The 22,461-nt window shown below is 37.6% G+C and overlaps 1 protein-coding gene across 3 annotated transcripts; it reads left to right on the top strand.

Annotated features, from left to right (window-relative positions):
* Positions 1–1,822: 1,822 nt before the first annotated feature.
* Positions 1,823–19,301, top strand: LOC113114707 (lysine-specific demethylase 4A-like). Of its 3 annotated transcripts, none has more exons than XM_026281650.1 (22): positions 1,823–1,952; positions 3,178–3,330; positions 3,423–3,598; positions 3,672–3,786; positions 3,893–4,086; positions 4,235–4,284; positions 4,373–4,476; positions 4,921–5,058; positions 7,903–8,123; positions 8,218–8,360; positions 8,583–9,010; positions 9,727–9,835; positions 9,915–10,087; positions 10,356–10,545; positions 11,863–11,939; positions 12,280–12,335; positions 12,496–12,604; positions 13,637–13,825; positions 15,874–16,047; positions 16,145–16,264; positions 17,632–17,724; positions 18,068–19,301. In XM_026281650.1, the coding sequence occupies exons 2-22, from the start codon at positions 3,202–3,204 to the stop codon at positions 18,206–18,208; spliced, it is 3,129 nt and encodes a 1,042-aa protein (XP_026137435.1). In that variant the 5' UTR covers positions 1,823–1,952; positions 3,178–3,201; the 3' UTR covers positions 18,209–19,301. The 3 variants fall into 3 exon arrangements, with proteins under 3 accessions (XP_026137435.1, XP_026137443.1, XP_026137427.1); XM_026281658.1 differs by having other exon boundaries at positions 8,218–8,372; positions 8,583–8,977; XM_026281642.1 differs by having other exon boundaries at positions 8,218–8,372.
* Positions 19,302–22,461: the final 3,160 nt, after the last annotated feature.

Here is a 22,461-nt window from a genome sequence, read left to right as displayed (position 1 = left end):
CCTCCGCGGTGCCCGGCGGTGGCACTGGACGGCCCTCGGTGGACGGCACGACACTCCTCCGCCGCCCGGTGGACGGCGACGGCTCCTCCGATTTTGGGCAGCGGCAGGAGTCCCCCGTTCCCTGCCCCTCCGGATTCCGTCACGGAGGCGGCAGGCTCCGCCCCCCTGGCGAACGGCGCCGACTCCTCCGCTCCCTCACGGACGGCAGCCGCCCCTCCTTGTCGTGGGCGGTCGGCAGCGAGCTCGCCCGTCCCCGGCAACTCGCTCCAGCCCACCGCCTCGAGCGTCCATGGCGGCACGTACCTCGCCAGCTCGAGGGCACCGCGGATTCACCACAGCGGCGAGGGATCTTCAGCAGCGCGTCCCTCCTTCTCCCGGGCTTCGGCACCACTGTAACGATTCAAATCTCCATATTCATCGGGAAGAAGGAGGCGGGAACCAGCGCACAATCAAAACATAATTTTAATAATCAGAAATAAACACAAAACGGCGCGTCAGCCCCTCACGGCGACTGACGCGCACAAATAAAAGCCAAAACATAAAATAATATCCCAGGCCTGGTCCTCTCTCGTCCTTCTCTCTGCGGTGACTCGGCTTATATCCGGTCTCTCCACGCCAATTACTGCAATCAAACACACGTGTTCGTTAATTGCATTTGACCTACTTACGCCTCGCTCTGCTCCCTCCGTCTCTCTCCCGTTGCGGATTCCGCTAAACCACGCCCCCCTCGCCACACTTATGAAGTTACTTTTGGGTGCAGTAACTTTTACATTGAATGTAGTCTGTGTTTTAGCAAAACAAGTTACATGACATTGGCTAAATTGTTTACATCTCTGGTTCACCCCAAACAATGATAAAACCTTACAGTATTCTCACAAAATCATCTATTCCATAAGTATGTAATCATGTCAGTGCAATTTAGACAAGTCCAATGGATTCACATACCCAGAAAACATGGGGTTAGACACCAAGATTACTTGACTAAGTCAAATAATGAAGGAGTTAGGATATTTTAAGGGCTCCCTGCCCATCTTGAAAATGACACTTTTCTAGTGGTCAAACTTTGGTAAACTTTTAGTATGTTATTAAGGACACTGAATACTACAAAAAACAGCTGAGAAACCTTTTGTTAGAATTTTTTTAGGGTTAGGTGTTTTATTTTCATATATGCAGCCGTCTATCTCTGTTTATGTCTATACACGCGAATGGAGAACATGGTTTGGAAAATTGATTCATGGTGTACTCGCATAATATATAAATGTAGTACATTTTGAACACAAAATGTTACGGCTGCTTTAACTGCATCTTTAATCTCATCTGTGACTTGTTTTTGTTATTTTTTAAAGCTTAATAGAACTTAATTAACATGAATAAATAAATAAGTTAAACATTAATAAATACATTTCCAAATTAACGGTAAATTTACGTACATGCAGCGTGTATATGTACATTACATACAAATTTGCACACTTATACTTCACTTATATTCACTTACTCATAATTATCCATGGTGAGTCTCTCTGCAGCCACAAAAAGAATATTCTCTTTAAGTTTTTAAATCTAACATAAGGTCATCTTTATTTTTCTGAGATTATAAAGAAACTGGTCATGGTATTGCCATAAAACGCCATAGTAATAAGTCAAACTCATATGTTTTAACAAGTCAATATTTAAACTAAATCTCCAGACAAAAATACAAGATAAACTGTGTATGGCAGGCAGCAGGAAGGCTACTCTAAACGTAACAGTGATTTGATTGGTTGATGGTTGTGATAACTCTGGGGTGCGTGGAGCATGGCGTGGAGTCGACAAGCAATAAACAGGTCCAGTGCGCGCATGCGTGCTGCGCGAGAATAGTGCTGATGGAGGATAGTGAAGAGAAGGATCTGCTGTTAGCTAAGCATCTCTACTAAGGTCGAGGGCAGTTATTAGGGTTTTTTTCAACAGAGTCAGTAAGTATGGATACATTACTTCCCCTGTTAGTTTCTATATTTACGTAATTTCTATAATTTACGGTTTAAAATAATTGTTAATAGTGGTAAAGTTGCTAGCTTCGAAGAGCTAACCGTTGCACTTTCTCTACTGCAACCAACAGCTTCCTCAATTATGCACCTTTTATATTATATGTGTCATTTGTACTTTATAACATATTCCATACCCTATCGTGCACTTTGTATCGTTTGGATCCTTTAAGTTATCTGGTGTTCTTGTACATAATAATGTTTACGTTTGGCCTACCTCGTTAGCCTAGCCGCACGACTTTTAAAGAGACGCAGGTGTTGGCCAATCAGAATCCAAGCTTCTGACTACAAGGCGGAACGTGCGAATGGGCGTGTCGTGCATTGTGTACACTCTATACATGCCGCACTGGAAGAATATGAGGTTTTGTCTCACTGTCATAGCCAAATAAAGCGTGTTTGTTTAGCCTGTTCACAGTTATGCTACGCGGCTGTAGATTATCACGTGGTGTGTGTGTGTGTGTGTGTGTTTTCTCAGTTCTTTGAAATTCTGGAATAGTTAATGAAACCTAGCAAGCCAGCATGTAAATAATGTGGTGTCACTGTTTAAATTAATTCACAGTGACTTGTCATCTGGGTATTCATACAATATCCCATTTATTATGTAGCATGGGTTTTCAAACTGAGGTCATGGGTCCCCTTTAGGTGTAAGGGGGTCTTTTAGAAAAGTTATGAGGATAAATTGTGTAAAAAAAATAAATAAATAAGTTTATAAAAAATATATTAAAAAACATCTGTAAGGTTAAAATAAATTAATGTTTAAATAAGAATACAGGCAGTACAGTAGTATAATGAGTAGAAAATTTGTTGAAATACTAAATATTTTAGGCAAATTTATATATTTGTAATGTTTACTTGTCACAGTAAAAATTTGGTCTATACAAGAAGCATAGAAATGTAGATGCTTTTTACATTTTAGGATGGATGTTTCTCACACTAGGATGTCCCCAGTGGCATCTAAAAAAAATATTTTAATGTCAAATTTGTAAACATATATATATATATATATATATATATATATATATATATATATATATATATATATATATATATATATATATTTATGAAATCAGAATGTTTAATGTTTCGTTATTTGCTGATATAGTCTGTTTATATTATGCACTTTGAGATATTAAAGTCCAGTTAATTTGTCTCACAGGTGTTGAGGACTCGGTCAGCCAAGATGGCGTCTGACACGCCGGTTTCTAGGGGTATAATGACCTTTTACCCCACAATTGAAGAGTTCAAGAACTTCAATCGCTACATTGCATACATGGAGTCCCAAGGTGCACACAAGGCAGGCCTGGCCAAGGTCAGATGAAGACACTACTCTTTACCTTTTAGGCTAAGCTACTACTGTCAAAAAGACATGCATAAAATGATATTTGTTTTGCTCAACTACAGATCGTCCCGCCCAAAAACTGGAAGCCTCGATGTTCTTATGATGACATTGATGACCTACTAATACCTGCACCGATTCAGCAAGTTGTTACTGGGCAGTCAGGGCTGTTCACCCAGTACAACATCCAGAAAAAAGCCATGACTGTCAAAGAGTTCCATAAAACAGCCAACAGTGACAAGTAAGTCTTGTTGCCCTTTTACTAATTTTCCAGTGGAAACTGATTATAACCTCATCTGCCCTTCCTATTTAAGGTTTTGCGGTCCTCGGTATGATGATTTTGAAGAGCTTGAAAGGAAATACTGGAAAAATTTAACCTTTAACCCTCCAATCTATGGAGCTGATGTTAATGGGACCCTGTATGACCCTGTGAGTACACACTTGTAAGCACTCTGAATGAGTTCTGTTTGGTTTTACTTTTAATTTGAGTGCTCTTTGATGTGAAGTCATTGTTTCCTTTTCATGTCTTACACAGGATGTCAAAGAATGGAATATAGGGCACTTGAATACCATCCTTGACACCGTGGAGCATGAGAGTGGAATCACTATAGAGGGAGTAACCACACCCTACCTCTACTTTGGAATGTGGAAAACCACTTTTGCTTGGCACACTGAGGACATGGATCTCTACAGCATTAATTACTTACACTTCGGGGAACCAAAGTCGTGGTAAGTTTGCTTGTCAAACCTGTGGCTTTCACTGGAATGCAGCTTGGTTAACTTTGTTGCTAAAATGTGAGCCCATGGGCATAAAGGTGGTTATTGTAATTGTGTGACTTGATGCCAAGTGCTACATTTGTCTGGAATGATCTCACAGGTACTGCGTGCCTCCCGAACATGGAAAAAGACTGGAGCGTTTAGCCAAAGGTAAACACCCTTTTATATCCTCAATTCTCAAAATAGTTTTCTCGATTTACATTTGCTCATATTTATTGCTTCCTATTGTTTTCCTAAGGCTTCTTCCCTGGAAGTTCACAAAATTGTGAAGCATTTCTTAGGCACAAGATGACTCTTATTTCTCCCTCAATTCTAAAAAAGTATGGCATTCCTTTTGAGAAGGTATGTTGCTGTGAGTGCATTTTTCCAACTGATGACTTTTTATTATTAGTAGACCTAATTAGGCCTGTTTCACACTAGACACGTAAGCAGAGTATAATCAGACACAGTGAAGACACATCTTGTTTATGTGTGGGACAGTGGGAGGGGACCACAGTCTTATCATAGTAGAGTATGCAGCCCAGCATAAATCAAAGCATGTGACCTACATTTGTCAGAAGAGAACAGCTAAAAAAGCTGGCACAATGGACAATAGTTATCTGTAGTACACAGACTTGTGTTCACCTGCGCCAGTGTGAAAGCACAAAAGGCCTGCGCTGTTTCCACTCTGCTTATGCATCCAGTATGAAGCCAGACTTGGGCTTCCTATTTCCTCAATGTGCTGTACATTTGTTTGTATTTATTTGAGGAGGTTTTGTGATGTCGTTGTCCGTTTTTGCTTTGCAGATCACTCAGGAGGCTGGAGAGTTCATGATAACGTTTCCATATGGCTATCACGCAGGGTTTAACCATGGTTTCAACTGTGCTGAATCTACCAACTTTGCCACAAGACGATGGATTGATTATGGAAAGCAAGCCATACTGGTAAAAATTAATAAATAAATAACCATTCAAAAGTTTAGGGTCGGATATATCACAGGAGTAAATAAATGCCTTAAAATAGAAGAATGTATACTAAATTGTAATTTTTTTATTTTTATTATTGTGTTTTAGGGATGTAATGATATGAAAATCATGATTATAGTGACCAAAATTGTCACGGTTATTAGTATTATCATAATATTGTTAAAATGTGCTGGAGATGTTCAAAAAGTACAAATCACAGACACAGACAAATCACTTCCCCAAGTTTTATATTTAAAAATCAACCCACAACAAATAAAATTTACTTTTTGTTTGCTTAAAGGTGCAATGTGTAATATTTACAGAAATGCAATATAATATACATAACTGTGTTTTCAGAGGTGTGTTAAGACCTTACTTAATGGACCGTTACGTTTTTATGACCTTAGATCAGGGCTATTCAAATCTTACCCTGGAGGGCCAGTGCACTGCAAGAGTTTAGCTCCAGCTCTGATCAAACCCACCTACCTGTGATTTTTGAACGATCCCAAAGACGGGCTCAGGTGTGTTTGCTTAAGGTTGGAGCTAAACTCTGCAGTGCACTTGACCTCCAGGGCAAGATTTGAATAGCCCTGCCTTAGATTGAGCTATTTCTATCTACATACACCACAGGTCCCCTAACGTGGAAGTCACCACCATGTTTGTACAGCAGCCCTAACCAGACAAACTGCTCTACAGAGTGCCTTTCGTCACTTTGTTGTTCTTGCGAATAAAACACTGACACTATAAATAACAAGTACATTAACATTTGCATTAACATCGGTTTATTGAATAATTAGGTAAATATAATTCCTTGATTTACCTTTGTAAAGAAATCTCATTGCCCTTGCTGTCTTTAGTGATGACATCACTACCTGTGTCGGCCACCATAGCTTCTCTAAAGAGAGGGGTGAGCGGGGGGACTGAGCCTTTGGTTGCAAGTCGAAACCACACCTCTATATGCCGCTAAAATTTACACACTGCACCTTTAATCACGAAAAACAGTAACATTAACAGTGTATGTTCAAATAAAGTTTTGAAAAAGTTTCGTAAAAAGGTAAACCTCACATTTTCTTTAAATAAAGAAAAGAGTCAAGTATAAATTATAATTGATTAATAAATAATTATGTGTACTTTATCTACTCCATAAATGATTCTAGATATCTGAATTGTTTAAATGTGTAGAATTCATATAAGCTTGTTTTTCATCAACCGGTCAAAATGTACAGCATGGCATGCAAATTCGGTCAGTTTTTGGCCAGACAGAAACTGCACACAGACTGAATGTAAATATAAGTCTGTGTAAATCCACTCGCTGACAGCAGGTGGCGCTTGTGGAAAAGCTGAGTTGGAGCTGTTTCTGTAACCTCTGTGGACAAAGCAATATTGCGATTAAGAACACTTCCTTTAGGTATTACATGAAGCGAAGATAAAAACAACATGCCATCAAATCATTTCTGAAGACAATCAGAACCTTCAGTTCTTCAAAACGTTCTTAATATTCATTTGTAAAATTTTCTTTAGCATAATTCCCTAATTCCCTCTTTTAAAGGGTTAGTTCACCCAAATATTAAAATTGTCATTAATGACTCACCCTCATGTCATTCCAAACCATCTTCAGAACACAGTTTATGATATTTTAGATTTAGTTCGAGAGCTTTCTGTCCCTCCATTGAAAATGTATGTATGGTATACCGTCCATGTCCAGAAAGGTAATAAAAACATCCTCAGAGTAGTCCATGTGACATCAGAGGGTCAGTTAGAATTTGTTGTAGCATCGAAAATACATTTCGGTCCAAATAAAAGCATGCATATTCTTGTTGACATTTTTATTTAAGATACTTTTATGAATATGAAGTAAAAAAAAAACAGCATTTTAGCCCTCTTCGGACGGGACTAGTTTTACAGGGGGTCTTTAGAGAAATCTGCGTTTCACAGACGTACTTGGTGATTTTAATCCCGTCCGAATCTGCCACGTGTGTGTTTTTCTCACACAACCTCTGTGATAATTCCAGAGTAAATTACCTACCGTTTTTCAGCAAACTCAGTGATCCTCTGAGAAAACTAATCCCGTCCGAATGCGAATGTCTGTTATTGCCGGTGATATTTTATTTCACAACGCGTTTCCTTGTGTGTTTTGGCCAACGTGAATTACGTAGATGCTCTTACCGCGCGGATGTTTGATATATTTGCTTAGCTGCAAATAAATAATAATAAAAAAATAATACAAATAATAAAATCAAGAGCAAGATCGCGTAAACTGTTAATACCGGCTTATTGTAATATCAGCATCAGTTAAGATTACTCACGTTCATTTATGTACTCAGTTACATAATGTTTTAATTACATTTAATAAAAAAAGGAAAACAAGTTAAAGGACCCACACATTAACATGGTTTTGCTATACTAGCCATTTAAAATCTATTGTGTAATACTAATGGCAATCATTCTGAATGAATGCAATGCACGCATACAGAGCGCGTGATCTGTGTCGCCCAGATGCACAAATCGGACCCTCCCACCTCTGTAATAAACACGGAGATGTTAGTCCCGTCCGAATTGGTACATTAAAATCACAGACGTCAGGTGGTAAGAATCGAAACTCAAACGTAGTTTAGAAAAGTAGTCCCGTCCGAATAGTGCTAATATCTTCACTGTTAAGTTGCTGTCAATGCTGAATTAAAGTATTAATAAAAAAAAAAAAAAGCTTTTGGTAGTGTATAAATGGTTGTAATCTGTATCATCTTTGTCAATGGCATATATTGTGTATTTAAATGCCTGTACACTACGCAGTGCATCAATCTTTGTATTTTTTTTTCCCCTCAGTGTTCTTGTAGAAAAGACATGGTCAAGATCTCCATGGATGTGTTTGTAAGGAAATTTCAGCCTGAACGGTACGAGCTGTGGTTGTTGGGGAAGGACAATGCTCCCATTGACCACTCAAAGCCTACGCCCGAAGCAGCTGAGTTTTTAGGTGGAGAGGGTGGGATGATTGGTGTTCAGGAACTTTGCAATGTAAACCAAAGTAGTGAGGGACAAAAAAAGAGGTGAAAACACTGATCTTCTCATTTGCTTATACTGATATGTGAAAAGAATCATGTTATGCCACATCTAAATGTTGCCTCTTTTTAATTAAATCAGCTTGGCCAAACAAAGGATAGGAACCAAAAGACACAGGGTGTGTCTGGATTTACCAGAGGAAGTTCTTCCAAAGAGTGAAACAAATGATGAGGAGGTTGAATATGGCAAGAAGAGCCACTTGACTACATGCACCGAACAATGCAGTGAGTATCCAGGTGCGTCATTTTGTAATGGACTAAATAAATAATACATTTTAAAAATAGGTTTTCTAGTCTTTGCCTTTAATTGTTAGATCAAAGAAATAATTTTAAGGATTTTCAAAGTTGACAAACTAAGGCAACTTTAAGTGATATTGGCCACTGTAACACCTTCAAAAATGTTAACATTTTTGAGATACTGTATGATGAAAACCAAATCTATTTCAGAATTGAAAGATGAAGATGAAGATGATGATGACCTGCTGTCTCTGATGGGTTCAACCAGTTTAAAGATGCTACCTGGTTCTAGAAGCATTTCGTCTGGGGGACATGTTAGGGGTGCAGGTTCAAGTGCCACAAACCCGTTCTCAGCCTGTACAGAGTCCTTCCCAAAGCGTCATCTCTCTATAGCATCTGTCCCTACTGCCTCTCACTGCTTGTCAGCCATGCCACGGACTTCTACTAAAGCAGGGGTGGCAAGCCTTCTCTTTCATCGGACCCTGAGCCCTTCAGATGCTCTGCAGGTCCACACCTATGCAGCAAGATCAGTGCTCTATGAACCTCAACAACCCAGCACAGAGGAACCCAGAGAAGACCTCAATGAGTCAGACATCCAACCAGACGTGAGGCCAAATACACCACAACCAAACACAAAGGTTGGGAAACATATTGACTTAGCATGTTGATATTTGATAGGAGCATTTTAAGTGATTTTGTAGTTGAATGCTGTAGCATATAAAAAAGCAAGTATCTAAATATTATGCAATAACATCAGTTAATTGATTATAAAACCTTCAGTGAGTCAGTGATTATTTTAATGTAATTGCTGATATTAGACATTGAAACTGTATAATATCTGTTTGGATCTATTTATAAGAAAAATGCTAAACAAGAAAATCAATCATTCAAGTTTTAGTTTCTTAATTTAAATTTAGTTAAATCAAGTTAATTTAGCCCTCACAACATTATTAAGTACAGTATGAAGGCATTTAACAATGTTATTAAATTATTAATACTTTAGTGATTACTTTTGAATTAAATTACTTCAAATGTAACTTGAATGTAAAAATGTTGTAAATTAATGTTACATTTAATCTTTTAGTATGAAGATTTGGAGTAATTACTGCTGAAAATTTGTCTTTGCATTCACAGGAATAAAGTACATTTTTAAATAAATTTAAAAAAGTCTGTTATTTTGCAATTATAATACTTTACTGTAGATTTATTTATTTAAGATATTTCAAAAACGTAAAAAAAAAAGCATAGGAACTCCAAACTTTTGAGCAGCAGTGTATGTTAAATATATATATATATTTTTTAAATCATTTAGACGACTTGAATCTAAATGTAAATTAACTCCTCTTTTCTTCAGCTTGAAATCGAGGGAGAGAAAGAGAATAAGAGCATGAAGAGGAAACTTCAGCCACTCAGTAAATTGCCGCGCTTGCATCCCCTGCTCAGAGAAAGCTTCAGTGATGACGGTTAGGATCTGCTTCACATTGTTCATTTATTGCCACATCACTGTTTGTGCACTTTCTAATCAGCTCCTTCACTCCACAGAGATTCAAGAGCCAGCAGCTGAGCCAGAGGAGAGAGATCCCTGGGCCAGACTCCTGGCACACATGTGGCAGAGCAAACCACGCAACTTTAGAGTTGAGAAGGATTTTAACTTTCGCATGGGCCAGCACCCTCCGTACTGTGCAGTGTGTACCCTCTTTCACACGTACACAGAGGTAACATGCTATTAACTATAATAACAAAAATCTTTTATTGCTCAAAGTTCTTTTGTTTGAGTGGCAAACACTGCAACTTGGTCTCACTGGCTGTTTGATGCTGCCAGTGGCTCAGAAATTAATTACACACTGAAGTCTGATAAGTTGTGTAAACAAACAGGAAGTAAAGACATGATACAGTCAGAATTAATTATCCCTTTATTTGTGAGCTTATAGTTGAAAAATGATTTGTGGAGTCATTGTGCACTTTGCCGTTTCTTCTGTATAGGGTGATGTAATCAGCCTGAGGCAGAGCGATTCTGCAGCTGAAGGAGGAGACAATCAGAGGACCATGCCACTGATTCCAGAGATGTGCTTCACCAGCAGCTCTGAAGGACACCTGTCCACCACGAATCTGGAGGAAGATGGCTGTAGCCAACTCGTCAGCTGCTCTGAGTGTTGTGTGCGTGTACATACAAGTAAGAACTTTGTAAGCACTCGCAGTTTTCACTGGAATATCTGCACTTGATATAATGTGTCGCCGCAGTGACCGAACTTTTCTAGACAGAATTTTCTCATTCTTTTATAATTACACATGCAGTTAATTAAATTAGAGAGTACATGGAATATTTCTACTTTTTGTACAGCTTTTACTTCCTCGATACATATTGTTGGTTGTCTCATTCATGTTCAATATAATTTGTCTACTGGCCAATAATTTGTCTAGACGGCCATTTAAGAGTTTGAGATTAATATTTTTAATAGTTAATTAATATTAACATAAGTAATAAGTAATGTCTCGATCACTGAATCTGCATATTATAATGCTTTATAAAAGATCATGTGACACTGAAGACTAGTGTAATGGCAGCTGAAAATCCAGCTTTACCATCAAAGGAATGCATTATGTTTTAAAATGAACAACAACGTATTTTAAATTGTTATAAATATTTCTTATTATATTTTAAATTTTATGTTTTTAAATAAATGCGGCCTTCTTTCAAAAGCATTAAAATGTCTTACTGACCCCAAACGTTTGAACAGTAATGCATATAACCTCATATTAAATGATACACTACATGGAATATTTGTGCTTTTTTGTTTTTTTGTTACAAAACAGAACTATTTAAAGTAGGGCTGGGTGATATGGCCAAAAAAATAATATCTCTGTATTAATTGGCTGAATTGCAGTATACTGTATAACTAACATTTACAGACACTGAGGAAAACGGCACATCTCAAATGCGTTAAACGACTCAAGTAGCTTCTTTGTCAGCAGCGCATGTGTCTGTCAGAGCATCTGACGGGGCGAGCCACTTTAAACTGTACGTGTTAGCTATATCTTACAAGGTATTTTAAAGCCCTTAATATGAAGTATGTCTCCTGTTTAGGACAAACTGGATTATGCACTTTCCCCGCAGTAGTTCACTCTATGTCCTCTGCTATTATTCAGAAGCGCTCGTATCAAACTACTGTATATTGAGATGGGAGGTATTGCCTCATACCATATCGCTTATAAAAAATATATTGATATCATTCAAACTTGACTTAACGCCAGCCCTACTGTTATTACTTTTTTTTTCATTTATTATTTGAATAACCATTTGTCTTGCATCATATTTAAACTTTAAGGTACATCAAAAAATATATTTACTTCCCTTATTGATTAGTATAAATGATAATCTAGGTCTTATATTGCAAAAGAAATGTTCATATTTATATAATTTGTCTGCGATCCGTATGTTTTTGAAAATGTAATGAAGTCATTGGATGAACTGTGGATGTTTTGTCTACAGGTTGTTACGGTGTCTCTCAGGATGCTAATCTGGACGAGTGGAGATGTTCCCGCTGTGAAGCTAATGCCATTACTCAGGTCAGTTACATCATTTGAGTAGGTTCACAGTTTTTCATTTATTTATTTATTTATTTTTTATCTCCCCAAAATCTGTTATGCATTTTTCTAGCTGCTAGGGGGCACTATTATATCTGGCTGTCAGGTTTTTCCAGTGGCATCTGCTTTCACTTACCTGTTTATTAAACTGTGTGACTAAGGGTGTACTCACATTAGGCAATCTTAACCGTGCCCAAGTGTGTTGATCCCCAAAGCCTGGATTGATTGACTAGTGTGATCGCTCCATGCTCACACTCAGGCTCGGTTCAAGGCAACCGTGCCTTTTTTGAGTACACCCTAAATGTTTGTGTCTTTCCCTCAGGACTGTTGTTTATGCTCTCTGAGAGGAGGAGCTCTGCAGAAAGCCAACAATGACAAGTAGGTAGCCAGGAGCCTCTGGGTGGACCCTCTTATGGTCAACACCAGCCATTTTCAATGACACACATTCCTCTCAGCTGCTGACAACACGTCATGTTAGGGGTTTTATCTCAGGCAATCGATGAAACCTGCTTGGTTTGAAAATGTGGTTTTGTTGCAGGTGGGTTCATGTATTATGTGCCGTAGCAGTGCTGGAGGCTCGCTTCGTGAACATTGCAGAGCGCCGTCCTGTCGATCTCAGTAATATCCCGCTTCAGAGATTTAAACTGGTATGTTAATGTTTTAATAAAAGTTAAAAACCAATCTAAATGCAGTGCTGAATGACATGAAGGGAAAGTAAATTAATGTAATTGTATTTTATCTTGGCCAGTACAAAAACAGTGGGGCTCTTGATTAGGGTGCCACATTAATTATGAACTCACAAATTCACAATAAATACAATAATAAAAGTACAAACTCCCTCATTAATATGATTGTATATAATTATGGTGTATATGTACCCAAATATTTCCCAGCATAAAGTACAGACATAAAGGAACAAACGGACATTTTCACTTATCATTTCAAAAAAATGAATCAACATAAATAATGCGTAAAAATAAATTGTAGGAGTGTTTGTTTATTACCTCCTTCAAAAGTTTTTTTTTTTTTTTTTAAGAAATATTATTTTGAACTAATTAACCGAAGAATCCTGGAGGGGGGTAAAAAAAGTATCAGTTTCCAGGAAAAAAAATATATATATATTAGGCTGCGCTTTTTTTCAGCATTGATAATAAGAAATGTTTTTTGAACAGTACTGTATTTTCGAGCAAATGAGTAAGTGATGCTTGGGGAGTCTGTAATATTTATTTCTGAAAAATGTAATAATCTTAATATATATACCAATTTTTTGAATGATGTATGTGTATGAGCATGCAATACGATATAAAATGAGGCAAAATATGGCAATGCGTTGTTTTGTCATGTTACTCATTGGAAAACTTGCCTTGTTATTGTGAAAGATTTGTCATTTTGAGGACACCTGAGGTATTCTCAAATTACTGAAAAAAAAAAAATAGGTAGTAGTAGACTGGCAGCATCTCTTCTCCTTGTTAATTAGTCACCAGCACTATTTGTATAACACATCTGTTAAGCAGTGTAATAAAAGGGGATCTTCATTAAACCTTTAATAAATCATTAAAAATAATCTAACAAATTGCTTTTAAATTCATGAAAATATGTTGCTCATTTTGACTAACCCCTCTGTTGCTTCTGTCAAAGAAATAACTAACATATCTATTTATTTTTATTTTTTTTTTAAGAAATGCCAGTTCTGTCGTAAGTGGGTGAAGAAGAGCACGGGTTGCTGCGTTCAATGCTCACACGGCCGCTGCTCCACTTCCTTTCACCCGACCTGTGCACAGGCAGCTGGAGTTCAAATGCACCCGGATGATTGGCCATTCGTTGTTTACTTTACCTGCTGGAGACATAAGGGTGGCATCCATGTGGAGGTATAGACACAACACAGACGTGTGTAGGAAGATAGTAAAGTCTAGAGTTGACATCTGAACAATTGAAATGCACATACAATACAGATCTCTGTTTTTGCCTTCAACTGCTTTGAAACACACTTTAAGGGCATGACTGATAAGAGGACAGATTCTTCTTCATTTCCTGGTGTACAGCCACTAGTGGTTCTAACATGGACAAATAATAAAATGCAACTAACCATGTAATTGCACATAGTTTGTACAGCAAAATTAATCTACTAGGCCATTTTTTTATTGTTTGGGGAGTCTCCTACAATAGGTTTACAGGAAATGCGAGGTCAAAAAAACACTTTAATTTTCTCAAAGTATGCATTTAATATTACCTCTTTTTCTAATGATTCTCAAACATTTCATATGAAACGGTTCTAAGATTCAGCCTCTCTAAACACCTCCTTTCCATGAGCCTACTTTGCTTTGATTGGTCTGGTGGCCCAGTCTGTTGTGATTTGGTCTACCGTGTACAGCGGGTGTCAAATGATATGCCCATTCCCATTGTTCCTTATTTTGAATGCTTGAAAGAAAATATAAACCTCTATTATTTAGCATACTTGCAGGTTGCGGTTCAGTAGAGCAAGCTGGTCCAAATAAACTGGGTACTGAGACATCTTTCAAGAGCAAGTGTTTTTATTTTTATTTTTATTGCACATTGAACTCCTCGAGATTAGAGAAGCAGCCGTCAATTATAATGATGGGAACACACAAAAAAAAGATTAGGGTTTGTACTGCTGTCCTACATTGGAACATTTTCATCTAACCACTGATTCTTTACAGCCTCATCTTTCAGAAGTGAAAATAAAAGTTTTACTTCCAGAGCGTAGGACACAGTGGCTTCTAGACATGATGTTAACCACATGAACAAGCTGCAGTGTTTGGTGGGTCAAATTGTTTTGTGGCTGGGCAACCTAGAACATAGGCGGGCATTATGCAAATGTATTACCCAGTGATCTGTAGTTGTAACCGAAGTAGGATTCTAATGATTAATGACTCGTTTAGGCTGTTCAGTGTTTTTTAGGAGACACTATCTTTATTTATCGTGCGCTTTCAGCTTTACAACTTTGTAGATCATTTATATACACATACAGCTACATTAGACATTTAAAAAAAATAAAAATAGGAAAAGAAAATGCCTTCCATTGTCATGTTGACAGGTTCAATGCCCAATCACACTTTATATTATTTTGGTGCAATTTTGGTCTGTCAAAAAAAAAAAAACCTATCATTACCAGCAGACTGTAGCTGTGTCCCAATTCAGGGACTGCATCTCTAAAAGAACATGGACTTCAAAGACCCAAAAGTTGAAACATAATAGTTGAAATTAAAAGTGTAATCCAGTATAGAGTCCTGTTGTCCTTCATGGCTTGGGAAATGAATGCCACATTTTGAGACTGAATCTGAAGCAGGCTTTGAAATCGGACAGACTTTAGCACCCCACTGTGACAAATTTTGGTCTTCAAATGCCACCTATGAATTGGGACACAGCTTGTGAGTCCAGATCATTTAAGTCTCATAAAACAACAGATAATTCGATTTTTTTATTTATTTATTTTTTTTAATGACAGGACAAAGTTAGTTCAGGTTGTTAAGTGACACTGCGACTCCTCAAAAATTTAATGATACTGACTTGCATTCAGTGTTGAGGAAATTGTATAATTTGATGGTTACACCACATTATTATTATTTTTTTTTTAGTCATTGAATTATTGTCATTTAAAAACTTTAACTTAATTTATTAAATTTTTTTTAATTAATTAATTAAATTTTTTTTTAAATCAAAACCAAACAGAAATACAAAGTGCATTTCTTTTATTAAAAAACAAACAAACTGACATTAATTGAAAAAAAAAAAAAAATGTTTTTACTGTAAGCTGTCTGGGTGATTTATCGGCTTAATCAGTATTATTTACAGTCTGTTTCCACCAAAACCTTGTTGTGCAGGTTGGTGAATAAAATATGTAATTGCAAAAGATGTATGTTGTCTGATGTCTTCTGGTCTCTTTATTTATCTTCAGCAGCGCAATAGAGCATCTATGCGGGAGTTAAAGAAGGGACAGAAAGTAATCTGCAAACACAGAAATAGCCGATACTACCATTGTGAGGTGGTTGAGCTGACAAAGGCCACATTTTATGAGGTTATCTTTGATGATGGCTCATACAGCGACAACCTGTTCCCTGAGGATATAGTGGTACGTGTACGCGAGGAGTTACACCGCTCAAAACAATGAGCTGACTGATGCTGACTGATGATTAAAGACTTAATCCCTGCTGGTGTTTATTTTTCAGAATAGAGACTGTAGTCAGCTCGGTCCGCCATCGGAAGGAGACGTAGTTCAAGTACGGTGGACAGATGGCCTGATCTACGGAGCCAAATTTGTGTCTGACCATATCATCCCAATGTACCAGGTCAGAAGACAACAAACACACTTGTGTACTCTATTCGGGTTAAGAGTTCAACTTCAGACACTGCAAAGTAGATGTGTCACAGTAGGATCACTGTTTGCAGTCTGAGAATTGTTATAATTTAGGATAGAAGACCGACAACTAATATGTACGCTATACTTATCATAACACACTCTATCATATATATTCACATAATAATAAAGTACAGTCATTACTGTCATTGTTTCCCCCTCCAGATTTCAGTGGAGGGTGTTTTTGTCTTTTTTCATGATATTGTCTAAACACCTAGAACATTTTTGGGGCACCTGACGTGCCTGTACTTTTCTTTTCTTTCTTTTTTTTTTTAAACCTATTCTAGCAGTCAGTATCAAATTCCTGCACTTTATCGGATATGTACTGCTCTTTCACCCCTGTCTTTGGTTTGTGTTATGTCAAAGGGCTCTGTTGTGTGTGTTTCTGTGCTTTGTCAGAGAGTGCTCTCATTCAAACGTGTTATTTGTGTTTGTTTTCAAGTATGCACGACACACTGAATTTCTATTTGTGAAATTTCCAAAGAAACCTGCTTATTGGTGATTCAAAAAGACAAAACCTCTATTTATTGAGGAGATGACCACTACAGCAACCACGTTCACTACAGAGCTTCTCAAAATGTGACAAATGTGATTATCTCCTCTTTACAAAACTTTTTAAAGCATTCAGATTGGATTATCGGTAGATAAATAGATTCTGTATTCTTTTTAAACATTAAAAAAAAATTAACCCAAACTTTTGACCGATTGTGTTTAATCCGGTTAAACAATTATTCCTCTAAATATTATGGTACTTAAGCCTGAGGCTGTCAGGAATATTCCAGGATAACAATGTGGAAGTCAAATTTAAGATGCAACACATTTTAAGTGGTTTTAGTCAGATAAAACTGCCCAACAGGCCTTCTTGACTAAGACAGGTTTTTTAGTGATAATACTGTTTATGTATTTCCTGTATAATCTGTATTATGTATTATGATAGTACATAATACATCATCAGATATGATAATACCGGAAACCTAAAAGCAAAGGATGTGCATTAGGTTTGGAATTTATTCATATTCTGAGTATTTTAACATTGTGCCATATTTTGCCTTAATTACCCAACTAAATGATTATTTTAAGCATTTTCTGGCAAACGTTATAGTTGTCCTTCATCAGCAGTACACAAAATGCATACAAATTAGTTTGCTCTAAAATACAATCATTCTGAGTTTACCTGAAGGCGGTGAAACTGTAGAATTTTTATTTTTTTTATTTTTACCATTGCATTTACCACTTGCAAAGCAATTTGCATACCATTTTATAATGGCTTCATTAACAGCTCTATTAATAATTTTCCAGGTGGAGTTTGAAGATGACTCTCAGCTTACTGTAAAGAGGGAAGATGTGTACAGTTTGGACGAGGAGCTGCCTAAACGCGTTAAAGCCCGCCTGGTGTGTAATTTCCTGTCAGCACTGTGCCTTAAGTGATAACGTGCAGTACACCAAAGTTTTCTTGATCTTTCTTACCACTACATAACAAGATTTTAGGATTTTTCTTGTATAATTCTTGTATAATTTTAACTGCTGTATTTTTGTGTATGCTTGGTTTTCATTCTGTTTATGTAACTCTTGTATTATTCCAACTAAGTTTATACCATGCCTTAATTTCTGACCAAGGCCAAAAAAAAAACTAAAACATATTTTAAAAAATATTTTAATAACTTTTCATGACACAGTGCTACTAAAAAATAAGTGGTTTAAGAAGACTTTAAATAAATTGTATTTCTTTCTCTAGTCTGTGGCATCGGACATGCGCTTCAAAGGAGTCTTTGTGGAGAAGGAGGTGAAGCAGGACTCGAAAAGACAGCGGGTGATCAATTCCCGCTACAGAGAGGATTACATCGAACCGGACATATACAGAGCCATCATGGAGTAACTTAATCCACGCAAACAATGTCTTCAACAAACAGATCAATTTGCCAGCTCTGACAACAACATTAACTGAAAAACAGGCTGGACCAGAAATCTTAGTTTAAAGTCCACAAACATGTCCACATGATCAGACAACTGCAAATACATGTCCACCACTGAGCCTTTTGTTTTTAAAAACACCAAGATTAAGTTTTAGACCTTCAGGCTTAGTATAAATTCTCACTGAAGTGAGCTTACTGTGAACGGTCTTCAGGCAGCACGGATGAGAGTCCCAGAGATTAAATGCTAGGATTGTCTTGTGTAAGAGTGTTTGTTTGTTCGGACTGCACATGACCGGCTCAGGCTCAGTGGGGGCATTGGATGGCTCTCGGACTCCTATCTTCATTCAGGTGGTGATAATGTTTCAACTGTGTTTAATCGCCTCCCTGCAGACCCACCGGCTGACTGCACATGAACAGACCTTTAGACGGTCAGACAAATCTTAAGTCAGTGTAGATGCGCCATCCCACTGACCTTTTAAAGTGCTTGGCAATATCCGAATCTCATGGATGAATCTAGTCTTCATTAGTACGAGCAGCTCTCATGTGTGATCTACTGTAAACTTGGGTCATTATGGAAAACTAGTTTATACTCGCACATTTAGGTGGAGACAGCAGCTTTGGATTTTGTTTTATTTAATTTTATTGTTTGTTGAAGTTAAAGGAATGCTAGTTTCCTTATTGCATATTGGCTCTGGATTCACTTTGTTTTTTTGTGTAAAAGTTGTATTTATATGTGTGTGAGCCAGATTTTTTCTACTTTTCCTACTCTTAGTTGCAGCACTATGCCAACACGGGTAGAGTGACTTGTGACCAGTCGATCTGGTGCACTTATCCACATTTATTTTTTCCTCTTCAGTTCAGAGTTTCATAGTACTTAAGGCAGGGAAGGCAACTTCTCAAAGCACTCCGTTTAGAGAGTGCCAAAGAGATGCCTAGTTTAAATCAACTTCAGTTGTTCTGTGCAGTAGGCATTACACTCCTTTGACTTGAAATATAGATCCATTGTTAATTTAAGGCAAAAAAAACTTTATTTTTAAATTAAAAGCAATTATACTACCTCCTTGAACATTTGTCATTTCTTTCATGGTTTTTAATTTTTTTTTCTGAGTGTTTTCATATCACATCTTGCATTCTTATCCAAAGTGAATGCTATAGGGATGATTTTGTTGGCTAAAATTGAGAAACAAGTTAGCATTTTCGCACCTCCAGTTCCATCATCCTGAATCAATGGTTGTTGTTTTTCTTGAATGGGTTTTTAGGTAAATGCATAAATATAAGGTGTCATGTTTAATTCTGCGACATAAAATGCATCCATTTTACACACACACACACACACATATATACATATACAGTGGGACTCGAACGTTTGGACACCCCTTGCAGAATCTGTGAAAATGTGAATCCTTTTCAAAAAATAAGAGATCATTCTAAATGCATGTTATTTTTTATTTAGCACTGTCCTGAGTAAGATATTGTACATAAAATATGTTTACATTGTCCACAAGACAAAAAAAGTGCTGAAATTATTAAAATAACCGCATTCAAAAGTTTAGGAACCCTTGGTTCTTAATACTTGTGTGTGGTTACCTTGATTATCCACGTTCCATATGATGGTTGTGCATGAGTCCCTTGTTTGTTCTGAATAGTTAAACTGAGAACTGTTCTACAGAAAAATCATTAAGGTCTGGTAGATTCTTCCAGCATCTTTGCATATTTTAACCCTTTCCAGCAGTGACTGTATGATTTTGAGATACATCATCTTTTCACACCGAGGACAAATGAGGCACTCAAACACAACTATTAAAAAAGGTTCAAACATTCACTGATGCTCCAGAGGGGGGGTGAAAACTTCTGGAATTTGAAGATCAAAGTAAATTGTACTTAATTTATGTTCTGGGAAACATAGAAGTATCTTCTGTTGCTTACGAAGGGCATCTTCATCAAGTTCATTATTATTTATTTTAACTTTTTTTTTTTTTTTTTGTCTTGTGGACTAAATGTAAAACTCGTATGTACAATATCTTACTCAGGACAGTGCTAAAAAAAATTCAAAGATTCTGCAAGGGGTGCACAAACTTTTGAGCCCCACTGTGCATATTATATATATATTTTGCTTGTTTTTCAATCTTTTCAGAGTTGTTGGAAGCTTAACGGTGGTGAATGTCATGTGGTCATGATGTAGTACATCTATATTCTAACTTTAACTTTTTACGTTTACCAATTGTGTTGGGTCTTCGAAATTCAGGAAGTTTTTTTATTTGTGAAGATTATCATTATATTTATTGTCGAGAGAATCAGGGTGTTGCAAATTTCGAGGTTGGTCCTAAAACTTTTTAGAGTAGCTTCTCTTAGCTGTTAACCCTTACATCCATATTCAGTATGTATTTTGCCTGTTTGTATAAGGCTTTGTCCCCACTCCTCTAGTCATTCTCTTTGGCCTGGCACAGCTGTTTGAGTTTTGCACTGAATCTCAACAGTTACATAAAGTGTTCATGTCATGTCTCAAAAGCTCAAAAGCCTTGTGGCGATCACATGGGGGTCAGATGGTTGACCATGAAGACTTAAACTGCTCTCTTGGCATGCCACATTAAATGCACATCTAGGATTCAGCACAAAAGTAAATCAGTACTTATTCTTTAAAATGACAAGTATATGTAATACTTCTAAAACCACTCTGATTTTCATGTAAAAGTTTGTCCTAAAATGACTGATGCTTAAATATTTTGGCCAGCGATTTGCTGTATTTACTTTTTAAGTCAAGACATCACAAAAGCTGTTTCCCGAGATAAGGGAATGAGCATTGCATTACACTTATGGGGACACTCCAGTTTACTCTGAAGCCTAATTTGTTCAAGTTCATATAACTGCACAAATAAATGGCGCTTCAACCCGCCAAAAGTGGAGAAGCTGACTGCTATATAAATTAGCTCAGGGCACCATTTTACCGAATCTTTCGACTGTCAACGATAGCCATTGACTTGTGAGCAGCCTTATTGCACAGTAGCTTATGCAACACTTGTTCCCTTATTACCGAGGTTCATTAGTAACTCGAGTGTCCCCTTTTGATTGTTCTCTCCCACTCTGTTTAATACATGATTTTGGGAAATGCACCCTATAGCTCTGTGCTGAAGCCACTCTGTGAGTCTAGCCCCAGAGTGCCCATAATAAGGGCTCCTGAAAAGCATGGGCTGGTTATAAAAAACCCAAGCCACCAGGCTGGGGACTATATAACCGAATCTTCTTCGCTTACAGAATGTATTACAGAAATTACGGACATAATACGTGCCTGGAGGGCAGGGACATTCAAGTTGTAAAACCTGGTGAAGGTTGAAGGCCCACAGATATCACCAATAGAAATTCTGCTGGACCAAGTCCAGGATATTCAAAAAATATATATTAAAGTGCACATAAACACACAAAACTCAAGTACATACGGAGGGATGGGTTCCAGCAGACCAATCACAGCTTTTGCAGTCCGCATAGAATTGATGCTCTGTTAGATTTTTGGAGAAAAACTCGTCAGGCTACGGCATACTACACATAGCCTAAGGTGTAGGTTTGATGCAGAAGTTTAAATTGGGCTTTAGTGAGAACAAAGAAGTTCATGGGTGGGAGTTACAGTATGGTTTGGTCAGACTGAGGTATTGAGTGATTGTTCTCAAGAAAGGAGAACTGTGATCAGTAAAAGATCACATGGTGATTGGGTCAGTCTTTGATCCAAGAAATGCTGACAAACTTATCCTTCCACATATGATAAGTTTGAGGGAGACTAAGGCAGTTCCCTGTCGAGGGAACTTCGAACTGCGTCCTCTAGGGGTCGCTTTGGGGAACACCTCGTTGTGACCCATGTCTGAAGCATACATTGAAAAAAACACCAACTTGTTGGCTGGCGACAGCCTCCGACGTCACTACCGGCGTGACTATAAATAAGCACCAGGGGGCGAGCACGTCATTATCTTCTTCATCTTCACTGACTGTTTTGTTTGAAGCGTGCATCTGAAAGAACCGGTAAGGGTGATCTTTCTCTATTTATCATGGCGACAACTAGCAAGCATTTAAATGATGTGTGCATCCGTCTCGGCATTATTTCACCCCCGATGACACACGCGATCTTTGCATCATTTGTTTGGGTGAAGAGCACGTATGCGATGTCTTTGAGGAGGCAATCTGCGTGCATTGTGAGCGTTTCTTCAATGGAAAATGCTCCACTCTCGTT

The sequence above is a fragment of the Carassius auratus genome, chromosome 2 (assembly GCF_003368295.1).
Source record: "Carassius auratus strain Wakin chromosome 2, ASM336829v1, whole genome shotgun sequence".
NCBI classification, from domain to species: domain Eukaryota; kingdom Metazoa; phylum Chordata; class Actinopteri; order Cypriniformes; family Cyprinidae; genus Carassius; species Carassius auratus.
Note: the sequence above shows the minus strand (reverse complement) of the source record. Positions and strands in the feature narration are given on the sequence as shown.

What these genes read in the sequence shown, in the direction of transcription:
- LOC113114707 (XM_026281642.1), top strand. Translation starts at nt 3,202, where the DNA reads ATGGCGTCTGACACGCCGGTTTCTAGGGGTATAATGACCTTTTACCCC. An exon ending in AAGCTAATGCCATTACTCAG is followed by an intron (nt 11,940 to 12,279) that starts GTCAGTTACATC and finishes TCTTTCCCTCAG; the next exon opens with GACTGTTGTTTATGCTCTCT. An exon ending in TGTTCCCTGAGGATATAGTG is followed by an intron (nt 16,048 to 16,144) that starts GTACGTGTACGC and finishes TTTATTTTTCAG; the next exon opens with AATAGAGACTGTAGTCAGCT.